Source organism: Chiloscyllium plagiosum, unplaced genomic scaffold (assembly GCF_037043375.1).
Source record: "Chiloscyllium plagiosum isolate Xiang-an unplaced genomic scaffold, Cpla_swu_hap1 HiC_scaffold_42, whole genome shotgun sequence".
Classification (NCBI taxonomy): domain Eukaryota; kingdom Metazoa; phylum Chordata; class Chondrichthyes; order Orectolobiformes; family Hemiscylliidae; genus Chiloscyllium; species Chiloscyllium plagiosum.
In genome coordinates, this window is record NW_028270180.1 from 5,520,996 (window position 1) to 5,533,492 (window position 12,497).

Consider the following 12,497-nt stretch of genomic DNA (forward strand, 5'->3'; position numbering starts at 1 on the left):
CACCTGACTTCCAGTTAATAACCTGCTCCATGAGAGCTAAGAGGAGGGGAAACAAAGTGACAATTATAGAAAGATGGATTTATGATCCTGTTTTCTGCCCAAGCCCCACTTCGACATCTTTGGATCTAGAAGAAGCAGAATGACTATACTAATTATTTGAATGTTGACACTATTCTTTCAACAAACATCTAAACTCTAAAGCAAGTTACTGGATCAAGATCTGTCTGCTGTGAGGGTTGTGCATGAAATGAATTTGGGGAGCCTGGGTCCAGCACTGAAGAGATTTCCACACCAAAAATATAACAAACTGGCCTGAATTTGATGTTAAAATGTCAATCGTGGACAGCCAATTTGGGGAACTAGACACTTGTTATAGACAATTAGCCTCATTGAAAAAAACCAACCAGCAAGACAACATTTTATTCTGCTTCCTACCTATAAATCCTAGCTTTTTAAACATTAATTCATGGGATGAGGATATTGATGACAGAGAGGGCCCTCAATTTGATATCTCATCTAAAAGATGGAGCTGGTAACAGTGCATGCTCCTTCAGTAGGATTTCCTGGGCCATTAATGGAGCTGGCCAAGATAATTCCCAGTGAAAGCACAGGGCTGCTTGCCAGAAAGGGGAACCTGACAACATGTGCCTTCTGTTCCGTTATAAAATTGACCAAATAAACAAACGGTTAGTTGATCTATCCAGTGCGAATCAAAGGAGAGCTTTCAGTAATTATATAAAAAAAATTGGGACACACATCGGCATGAAGTGGTTCCAGTAAATCAAAAATGTCAGTAAATAATTTAGGTATTTGGGAGATTGATTGCAGCCAGTTCTTTTACAGACTCCTCAGAGTCTTTCACATGATAATTGTGACGCCAGTAACATTTGATTCAAAGTTGCCTTATGCTCAAAACACAATTGTGTTTCCATAGCCACAAATATCCTAGACAAACACTTGACACCATCAGGCTATCATAGTGATAATGAAGCGTTCCCATCAGAACCTAATTTTGTTTTGATTCAATCTGAGTTAAGGTCTTTCTAAGGGCTTCAGCCCAAGGTTGCAAATGCTGTGTCAATGGAATGTGTATGTGCGCATGCTGTAATTGTGATTGACAGCAGTTTATCCAGATTGGAGAATACAGCTCGTGATCTTTTGGATGGGCAGGCAATGGTGTCGTGGTAATGTCACTGGACTATCAATCCTATGTACCAGTACATGAATTAAATCCCACCATGCAGATAGTGAAATCTGAATTCAATAAGAATCTGGGATCACGTGACAAAATATCTCTAAACAGATTAATTAAAAAATATCTGGGATCTTGCTGGGTAGTAGTAGTCTCCCTATCTCTAAAGCAAAAGGTATGAAGAATGTCATAATGTGTCCAAACAGGTTCATTACATATGTACCAGTTTCCACCTGGGGGGTGCTGGTGTCTGGAAGGGAAAAATAGCCTGCACTTATGTTGTACAGGGTATTGTGAATAAATTCCTGTGGAAAACAGACTGGATTCACCTCCTTGATCTTTTGCTAGAAGAATCTTTACTGTTTTAATAAGCACTGCCTGTAACGTGTAACACTGTTTTTGCAGTTTATAAGGCTTGCATGAATGCAGGTGAGTTGTGCATCAGGTTCACAAGAAAGAATATATTTTGCAACAGGTTAGAAAATGCCTCTGTGAACCCACATCCATCAATCACAGGCACCATGTTTTTTTCAGTGGGGAGGGCCTCAGAGAAGTTGTCGTTAAGCATTTTAGCTTGAGATGCCAGATGACCTGAATTTCACTGTAACACTAAGTTGCTCCCTGTAACACACCTTTCCCCCTCTTTGCATTCAATTGAATGGTATTAGTGGTCACAGTGGGACCTACAATTCCTTTGCTGCAAATCAGTGAAAATAGAATTAAAACGAAGCCTGTACAAGTAATAATTCATGGAATTATACAAAATATTCTCCACATGGTGAAAGGGGATATATATATCATAGGGACATGAGAAGCCACTCGAACCCACTCCATCATTCAGTGAGATCATGCTAGCTCCACGTCCCTTAATAAAGCATGGCTAGAAAATGTACATCAATTTGAATTTTAAAAATGATTTCTTGAGCTGGCAGCTCCTCCTGTTTGTGGGAGGATGTTCCCACACATCTACAGTGATTCTCTCGACTTCTCTCTGATTTTAAGATTACCTTGTCCTTGACTCCCTGAGCAGATGTCGAAAAGAGTGGTGCTGGAAAAGCGCAGGCGGTCGGGCAGCATCTGAGGAGCAGGAGAATTGCCGTTTCGGGCATAAGCCCTTCATCAGGAAGGGCTGATGATTCCTGATGAAGGACGTATGCCCAAAACGCTGATTCTCCAGCTCCTTGGATGCTGCCTGACCGCCTGCGCTTTTCCAGCACCACACTCTTCGACTCTGATCTCCAGCATCTACAGCCCTCACTTTCTCCCTGACCAGATGGATAAGGTTTCTCTCAATCTACCTTAGTCATAATCCTAAAAGTTATAGTAAATTTCTCCTTAACTTTCTATATCCCAAGGAATACAAGCCTTGGTTATGTTGTAACCCTGTATTATATTTCCCTGAAGGTGATCATTTATTCTGTGTTACCTGGAGGTAATACTGCAGGTTATCCACAAGGAAAGCCATGTGGTTCCTCAGTCTCCATTTGGTGGCGTCCGACTTGTTTGAAGTGAGGTGTTTCCGTTGCATCTGCACAGCCCAGCAATGCTGCAGCTCTGCCTGAACTCGCCTCACACTCAGCAGGTACTTGAAGACAATGTTGTACCTGAGAGACAGAATGAGAGGCAGAGTGAGAAACGCATACGGAGCCCAGCATTCGAGAGATTTTGTTTCCATTCTGTGGCAGGTAATCAGACCACACTCACAGCGCAGTACTGAGGAAATACTGAAGGAGGTGTCTTTGTTCAGGCAAGACATTAAATCAAAGCCCTATTCTTTCTTTCATCAATGTAAAAGTTCTCACAATACTGTTGCACAGGAACCCACATGTCCTAAACTTAGGACTTTCTGAAAGCCATTCTCAGAGCCTGTAGATTGAATCACGCTAAGTAGATAAACAGAACAACCCTGGGCGGGTGCAAATGGAGACATATCTGTCTTGAAGCAATTTCAACATTTCAGGAGGACAGTCAGGTTCCTACAGAACAAGCAAATATTGAACAAAGCCTGTGCCGTCGACCACCCCGCCAACAGCAACTTCATATGTAATATTTGCAATCATATCTGGAAATCAAACATGGTTCAGCTACACACTAAACCACAGAAAACTCTACAGTGAACAACGGGTCTCCTCGCTGAACTCTCATCTGTCGAACTGAATGGGAGAAGCCATTCTACCTGAGTTTGATTTCAGCTACACATCCTGCAGACTGCTTACACCTCTGAGATCCTGACCTGACACTCCCCCTGCACCCTCCCAAAACCCTGCACCCACTCTGGAATTGACAGTATCCTTCCCTCACTCTGGACCCAACAACGCCCATTCCCTGCTCTGTATCCATGATCTACCCAAAGACCAAAAGATATAGGAATTGAATTAGGCCATTCAGCCCATCAAATCTGTTCTGCAATGCAATCATGGCTGATAAATTTCTCAATCCCATTCTCCTGCCTTCTCCCCGTAACGCTTGATCTCCTTACTAATCAAGAACCTCTGCCCTATATACCTATGTCTTAAACACACTCAGTGACTTGGCCTCCACATCCTTGTGCATCAATGACATCCTGCAGCACTCATCAATCTGGCAATCTACACTGCCATCACCTTAACCTCACACTTACATTATGTATTTACTGTTTGACAGTTGCGGTCAAAGTGACTCAAGACCTTTAACTCTGACTGCTATGAAAAAGGGGGTGTGCTTTCTTTTCCCTAATGGGTTTGCACTGTGAAAGAACTGTCAGAATGGAAACATGGCTCCACTTACTTCTGAAGGAGCTCAGATTGGAATTTCCTGTAAGAAATGCAGAGCTCACTTCTTTTATTAAGAAAAGGCTGGAGTGGCAATCTGTGAGAGTTTGCTATTCCTCAAAAAAATCAGTCTCACCTTTTCCAGAAAACACTGTGAGCTGTACACAATGTCCCACCTTCCTCAGACAGAAAGAGCAGATGTAGACAACATACAGAGCCAATTGCGTCTAAATTACCAGAAAATGTCTTGACACCAGCTTTCTGATTAACTCCTGACCAAGGCAGTGCAACTGAGCCTGCAAACAGAAAACACTGAAAAATCTCACTCTGTCTCAGTGGGGGAAGAGACAGTATGGAGTTAAGCTGTAAAGTTGTATGGCTGCAATTCACATTTTCTAACTCCTTTGGTTAAAGTCAATTTGTCTGTAATAAACAGTTAATTACTAGTTAAATACAGAAATCTGTTGAGTGTTTCCTTTTTGCTAGAGTTCATTAGTCAGAAAAATAGAGGAATTTAAAATCTTTTCACATTTGTGATGACTCCTTGGACAAGGCATTGGGGTTGATTTCCAGATCACTACCACAGTGAGCCATCTGGTTAGGAAGGGGAAAGCAAGTCAGTCATGGCTGTTAGAAAGCACATGGATGAACAATGGGTTAGGACAGGAACAGATTCCACTCCTCCACTATCATTGAACACCTTGCCTAGGATAGCAGGTATGAAGCATAGCACACTTCAAATGATGTGGTGAAAAGGTGCCAGTAGCAACAAATACAACCTGCGCTGTTCAGTGGCCGGGGGTGGGGGGTGCAGAAACAGCGATGTAAACTGAAGTGCTCCTCAAACTGACAGCAACAATCAAAAAAAACAAAATACATAAAGTAAACTTACTTTTCTAGTACAGCTGGTGTAAACAGGATATGCAAAGGCCACTGCACTTTGTACGAGAGTCCCAGAGCAGACCAGCCAGAAGCAGGGGCTTCACGAGGGGAAGATTCACGCAGGGAGTTATCACGGCTTTGTGCAGTATCTGTGATAAGTTGGGCAGGATTGGCAAGTTGGGGTGGAAGGCAAAACAATTCATTAAACTGACAGGAAAATTATAACTGAGCACAAAATTAATTCCACGGTCAACACAAATAAAATGCTATCGTTTATTATGAGAGGAATTGAGCATAAAGGTAAGGACTTCATGCTTCAGTTCTACAAAGCATTGGTGAGACTTTAGCTCAAATACTGTGGAGAGTTGATTTCCTAATTTAAGGATGACAAACAGAAGATGAACTTTACAGAATCTACATTTTACCAGCGTACTTCCATCTGAAACAGGTCCTATACATGTATACCTAGACCTGGCATTAAATAACGTTTATGCAAAATGATCGAGAGAGGCACATGCCTTGACCTACCTTTTGGGTCTTTGCCGTGGTACTCGACAGTGAGGTGCAGGAGTGGGAGTAGGTTGTCGTCATCCAACAACACTTTGTGTGCTGACTTCTGGAATGCTACATTGACATCTGAAATGCAGTGATAGAGGCAAGGGGGAGAAACAATTCAGGAGAAATTCAATAACCCTATTAGTGCTCATCTCCAAAATGAGAGAGATTAGAGTTTAATAATGAATACTGGAGTTTGAGGTATTATAAAGCTTGCTTTTCTACTTTTTCCAAAATTGAAACCAATTGAACTGCTAGAAACTCACCCATTAGAATCATTCTGTTGTTATGCTCCATATGGGCCTCGTCCTTTTGCTCTTCATGTACACAATCAACATACTTTTTGAGAACTTTCTCCCTTATGTGTTTTCCTAGCTTCTTCTCAAATGTGTCCATTTATTTGCCTCAACTACTCCCCGTGGAAACAAACTCCAGCTTCTCATCATTCTCTGGATAAAGAAACCTTTTTTTCCTGAATTTCCCCCAGTGGCTTTATTAATGATTCTCTTATACTGATGGCCCCTAATTTTGGTCACCCTGCAAGTGGAAACACCATCTCTACACACACTATCAAACCATCTTGTAACCTTATCTGTTGAATTACTCCTTGCCTTTCTGTATTGCAAACCTATGAGAAAAACAAAATCTTTGGTTCAGAATAAAAACATCTAAATGCTAACAGGAAGTGGCTTTCCTGGGTGACGGAGAAATGGTACTGATGAGCCATAACCTTTACAGTCATTTCGGTTCAATGTTTGCTAATCTAAGCGCTTAAGTTCAACTTCGTGACCACAGGGTTCACAAACTGAAACTCATGCTGACCTAATAGAATATAGACGTCAGAAGCATGACCATAGAAGGGCAGTGAAATGCGTATATAAAGAAAAGGAAAAATCTCATGAAATTTGTCACATTGGAAAAACAGGGAAAACACGTCCCAATTGTGAGCATGCAGTCAACAGCTTATTCACAGCCCGTATCTGAATAGATCTAATAGGCAAGAGTCTATTAATTTACTATGTAATTAAGCTCACTTACATTTTTGGCTAACCAAGTAATAAATAAAGTAATGCCTCATGTGTTAATTAGAGCCAGAACCCAGCTGTGAAGGCTGTGCGATTGAATCACTACTCAGTCTGAGGTTGAACCTCAGTTCGATATGTTTAGGAGATACATGATGTCATAGAAGCTGCAGCAGTACAGTTCAGCCCCAGAGAAACTTGGCCAGTCTAGCTATGGTCACCAGCTTTGGAAGACCATCCTCCTGGAGTCAGTCACCAAAGAATAGAAAGACACTTAATGGACAAGAGTCTTTTTAGATTGAGAGTTCTTCCGTGAAAGTCTCAGGGCGGGAGTGAATAACAACATTCAGTTGTAAGGTTCTTTAGAAGATGATGCACAACATCTCACAGACTAGTGGCAGAAGAAATAGTGAAATGACTGGTCACAGAAGTAGGCTTCTGAAAATATGGAATGAGGCAGAAAAACAAAGATGGTTCAGGAGTGGCACTTCAACAGTTTGAAGCCCAATGATCTTGAAAGAGATCAATCAGGAAGTGGTAATGAGGTAGGGCCAACTCAGGTTCCAGAGCTTCGATATCTTGAGGGAGAATATGTCAGAAAAAGAAAGTCTAAGAGGTCTCAAATTCATGCCCCTCTCCCCCTTGCACCCACATGTCCCTTCCCCCATTCATGCTGATTTGCTCCTATTTCCAACCTCTTCATCTCTTAATATTTCTAACTGGCAGAAATCTACTGAGCTGAGACTTAAAAGAGCAAAATGAGGAGAAGGAATCTGCAGTGTGTTATATCTGGAGTGCTAACATGTGAATTATATTATTATGATAAAATACCTGCAGGGATTAATTTCTAAAGCATAATTCCATCCCAAACAAATGCAGAAAGATTTCCCCTCCTTCATACCTCTGGTGAAATTGTGCTTTCACAGTTATTATACATATTGCCAAATGAATACTAGCAAACATACTGATAAACACCAGCATTCTGATCCCAACACCGGCTTTCCCACCCCTCCTCCCTCCCTTCCATTAGTAATCTCATGTTACCATGTTCAGTGACAGCAGTTGGTGGGGTCTTCAGTAAATGCTGGGCACTGTCGATGAAAGCCTGAAAGAGTTCCCCTCGACCCAGCAGATAGAAATCTTTGATTATCTGTAAAACAGCCCATGACAGAACTGAATATTTAGTGAAGTCCACATCTGCCAGTCAACAGTATCTAACTTGTATTTACCAATACAATTGAAGAAATGCAAGGAAAGTAAAGGAAATAGCTTAGTATTGATCTGTAGTGTTCTCTATAATGACAATTGTAAAATTTGTTTTGAGCACTCCTACAATGTTGAGAACAGAAGTTATAGCACATCAGGCTGTAGCTACTGGTTAACAATGAGGAAGAGTATTAAGAGCTTGAGGGTTTAAAGTTACTGGAAGACAGGGCTTGTGCCATAGCCCTGAGATCATTGGAAAGAATCATTCAAACATTATCTTGGCTCAGAGGTAGCGCTATCACATCTGAGTTGAAGTCTCGCTCCAGAGACTTGAGCTTAGGTCTTGGCCAACATTCACCCTGCGATACCCAGGGAACGCTGCACTGGAAGAGGAGCTGTCTTTCAGGTGGAATGGTAAATCAAAGCTCCATTTGCTCTTTAGGTAGATATTAAGTAGCCAACTGGAGTGTTCAGGAGACTGGTGACTCTCTGCTTTTCTGGTCAACGTTTATCTCCTGACCAATATGACTGGACATTCATTCATTCAATTTCAATGTATTTATCAATAAGCATTATTCATTTTGGAGAACATTGCTCATTCATTAAGAAAATTACACACAAATGAGTAATAACATAAGGAAAACTATTCCAGTACATCAAAATAAACAATAAGTCCTATCCTGAGTACAAATCCTCATCCATACGTTAAATTTCAGTTAAAAATTCTTATAGAGAAGCGCACAAATAAATATGGGAATTATTTTGTCTTGTATCTGTGAGATTGACCTGAGTATATGCATACAGTCAACTGTTTATTTGCAGTGGGTATCAGAATAGGTAACAGGCAAGGGTCTTTTAGACATTTTAGGACGTCATTAGATTATGAAATGGGCTCTGCAAATGAAAATCTCTCCTCTTTCAGAGAAGGGAGTAGGGTAAAGCAGTCAGTAGGACTTATCTGTGACTGGGATATGGACAGCTGATCCCTGGATGAGGGGGTGGAACAAGTATGAAGGAGAATGTAACAAGGAATATCAAGTCTGTAACTGATCAAGACATAAATGAGGGTTTCAGTAGCTTTTGAGTTGAGGTTGGGCAGAAGGCAATGTACTGTCTTATTCAATACTTTTTACTGAAAAATAAAGGTTTCTATTGAGGACAAAGTATGCAAATACTTGTTTGCAGCTTATGTAGGAGAAAATCTAGTCAACAGTACGTCACATTTATATAATCCTAAAGGTTCAGCATCAGGACAACTCCAAAGGTAATCTTGAAATAAACATCAGAGTGTCACCGTGGTTTACTGGTTAGCTGTGCTACCTCACAGCACCAGGGACCCAGGTCCGATTCCATCGTCAGGCTGTCAGTGTGGAGTTTGCACATTCTCCCTGTGTCGGCATGGGTTTCCTTTGGGTGCTCTGGTTTCCTCCCACAGTCCAAAGATATGCAGTTTAGGTGGATTAGCCATGGGAAATGCAGGGTGGCAAGGATAGGATAGAGGGCATGTCTGGGTGGGATGCTTTTCCGAGGGCTGCTGTGGACTTGATAAGGCTAATGGCCTGCTTCCACACTGTGGCAATTCTACGATTCTATTGCATGATGCAAATACAGTGGAAGCTTTTTATTCACTTCAAATGTTAATAAACACTGGACACTACTGCGGGCAATAATCACATCTCAACTGCAGCCAATCTGCAGCGCCACATTTCCACCAGAAGCATCTAAGTTTCTCTTTTCAAAAAAGCTAATAAACTTTTGTGAATTTGCCATATAGAAAAGCGATCTTTGTACTGGGAAACTCAATACAATTTCAGTACTTCCAATTCCTGACATCAGGTGTCAGTATCAAGCACTCTTAGACAAACTACAGCGTGAATTAAATGCAGAGCAAAGCCAGTCCCAACAACATGCATCAGCTCCAAGTGTGTCACATGCTCAGATATCTCCCACTCTCCAGCTATTAACAGCTACGTGGAGAAATGGAAATTCATTATCTCAAATGGGCCAAACTTTAAAGTCAAACAAAGAACTGCAAATGCTGAAGATCTGAAACAAAAACAGAAATTGCTGGAGAGAGAGAAACAGAGTTAACATTCAGAGTCCAGTGGCCCAGTTCTGAAGAAAGCTCACTTGTTTCGAAATGTTAACCCTGCTTTCTCTCCACAGATGCTGTCAGACCTGCTAAGTGATATGTAAACAGTGCAATCCTGCACTTATTATATCAGCATTTCTAAATATATTGTATAAAACAACACTATTGGAGTAGTACTGATGAAATTGTCAGATATGCCACATTTCGGATGGGATGATAAACCGAAGCTATACCTGTTCAAGACGGAGGTAAGAGATCCCATGGCACTGCTTCAAATCGAAGCAGGGGAGTTCCCTCCAGTGTCCTGGACCAATAAACAGGCCTCAATCAACATCACTAAAACAGATTACCTGGTCAAAATCAACTGCTTTGTGCATATTGGCTGCTGCATTTTCTATGTAACAACAGTGGTCATGTTTCAAAAACATTTCATTGGCTATGGATGGCTTTGACATGTCCTGAGGTCATGAAAGGAATTTTTAAAAACTTTTTGTTTTGCAATAAATCACATTAACTGATTATGAGCAATACTCTTACAGCCTGCAGACACAAGAATGGATCTAAGCAAAAAGGATCTGATAGAAATGCCAGTAAGTTTTGGGATATGTTAAAAGCAATATAATTAAGAACCACAGAAAAAGTGAATGTTGACTACCGGTCAACCTTACCTTAAGTTGTCCCAACAGACCTGCCTCTTCCACCATCAACTTCCATAGATGCTGGTTACACAAAAAGAGAAACACAGGGTTATTTGATGCTATCAAGTAAGCATCCAAATGGAGATAAACACAGGAGTGTACTAACACCTGATGAAGTTACACAGGGACACAATTCGACAGCTATCCGAAAAAAACTCACCTCAGTCCAACTCCAGGCCTAAAGTCTCTTTTCTCCCCACCCCACTCAATGTTCCTGAAGGCATCAACTCCCTTCTGAGGAATGATCTTGTAGGTATTGCATTGACAGGCAGCCCTCCAATACACCAAGTAACCAGGACCATTAAATAGTGACTGTGGCAGCACTAAAGTTAAGCCTAATTCTGTCCCCTTCAAAGATCCACAAAAATATTGTCTATTTCTCACATGGATCTCTCCACTAAAAAGAAGAACATTAACTGTGACTAATTTTACCCTGTTTTGACCCAGGGCTATGTCGATCAATAGTTGTAAGCTGTAAGCACATTTGACTTTTATTTAGTTTATGGAATTTAAAACGCTCTCTTCCCACTATTAATGTGGTTAGCACAGTGAACAGCTAATGCAGCACAGACTGAGAAGATCTGAGACCATCCTGGCTGTAGAGTTTAGCATCACGTATAGACAGTGGATTTACTCATTTAAACATCAGGGCTAGTTCAAGCTAGCAGATTCATGAACCAGTGCATACATTGGTAAGTGCACAACAACACCCACATGAAAATGTCTCAAATTACTTTGATGATTACGCCCTTACCTCAGCCACTGTACTTCTGATCCTGTCAATCAGATTTTCAAAATCCACGAGATTGAAAAGGGGCTGTTGTTTCAGTGTATGCAGCTCTGCTGCAAAAGCATCCTCCTGATTCTTTAAAATGGACCCTGCACAGACACACATACAATGTACAACATTACTCGGTTTGGTACGTAAGGAACTGACAGTGACGCCTGCAAATTCTGAAATTTAACTTAACCTATCTGGTACTTGAAGCTTTTGGAAAATGTCTTTAAGTCAGGTTAATCACTGGAAATGAGGTACATCAGATTCACCATCAGTGGAATTCTCTTCCCCAGGGAGCAGTGGAGGTAGGTCAGTGAATACTTTTCAGGAAGAGGCAGACAGATGACAAGCAAGTTGAAATGTATTAGGGGTAAGCAGGAAAGCGTATGGGGGCCAAAATCAGGTCAGCCATCATGTTATTGATTGATAGAGCAGACAAAAGGGGCTGAATGGCATACACCTGTTCCTAACTGTAGCAATTGTAATAAGGTCAGCCTCATAGAATGTGAGTTCCCTGATTGGGGCAGTTAATCTGGTCTGATCAGGGAGCCCTGGCTGACAGGTAAGAACAGAAGTGTCAGGAATTCTGCTCAGTCAGAGTTGGCTCTGAGAGAGCCAGACCAGTGTCAACCACGTGTGAATAAAGAGTAACTTAGTAACGGGAAACCAGCCTCTGTGGAGTTATTTCATTAACTCTTAAGCTTTTGTTTTTGAGTTTAATATACTAGCTGTAGAATCATTGCACATTTCCAAAATTTCTGTTTCGCAGTCCAGTCTTAGCAGTTTTCTATTTAAAATAATAAGTGATCTGCTTGTGATCCCCTCAGTCGAGCTCCACAGTACTGGAGTGATTGTTTGAAGTTGCCCATATGATGTGAGTGACATTGCTGAGGCCACATTCAGGTGCTCAGACAGAGTGATAGATTTTACAGTAATATGGCTTCCCAGATGATATGGTGTGCATGGCTGGAGATCAGCTGCCCTAGCAGAGGATCCATTGAACCCAGTGCCTTTCGGAGCCTGGTGTGATAGGCGAGCATAATGGACACTACCCTGACCCACTGAAAATCAGGCACGCACCATACACGGAGCCCTACCTGCACGGGTGTGATTCACATTCTGGTTCTCAAACATCTGCACTGACTCTCCCACAAAGAGGATCTTCTCTGCCACCCTCACAGGAATGTAAGAGGGCAGCATCTCAGCTCGCAGTGAAAATTGCTTCAGAGATGTAGCTAACATGTTCTCCTCTTCGATTAACCGCTATCAGTAAAAGACAAAAACGTCAGTATCTGGTGCTGCATAGCAGCAGCGAATTATTC

General features: G+C 41.5%; 1 protein-coding gene across 4 annotated transcripts in view; it reads right to left on the minus strand.

The window, feature by feature from the left end:
• Window positions 1-12,497, minus strand: part of tubgcp4 (tubulin gamma complex component 4) — a 48,570-nt gene that overhangs the window by 13,831 nt on the left and 22,242 nt on the right. For all 4 annotated transcript variants that reach the window (XM_043680426.2, XM_043680427.2, XM_087981943.1 and 1 more), the window contains 7 exons: window positions 12,273-12,438; window positions 11,152-11,276; window positions 10,368-10,418; window positions 7,446-7,551; window positions 5,353-5,460; window positions 4,835-4,973; window positions 2,619-2,796 (listed from right to left, as the gene is read on the minus strand). In XM_043680426.2, coding sequence (XP_043536361.1) covers window positions 2,619-2,796; window positions 4,835-4,973; window positions 5,353-5,460; window positions 7,446-7,551; window positions 10,368-10,418; window positions 11,152-11,276; window positions 12,273-12,438 — 873 coding nt within the window. The remainder of the gene's footprint in view (window positions 1-2,618; window positions 2,797-4,834; window positions 4,974-5,352; window positions 5,461-7,445; window positions 7,552-10,367; window positions 10,419-11,151; window positions 11,277-12,272; window positions 12,439-12,497) is intronic.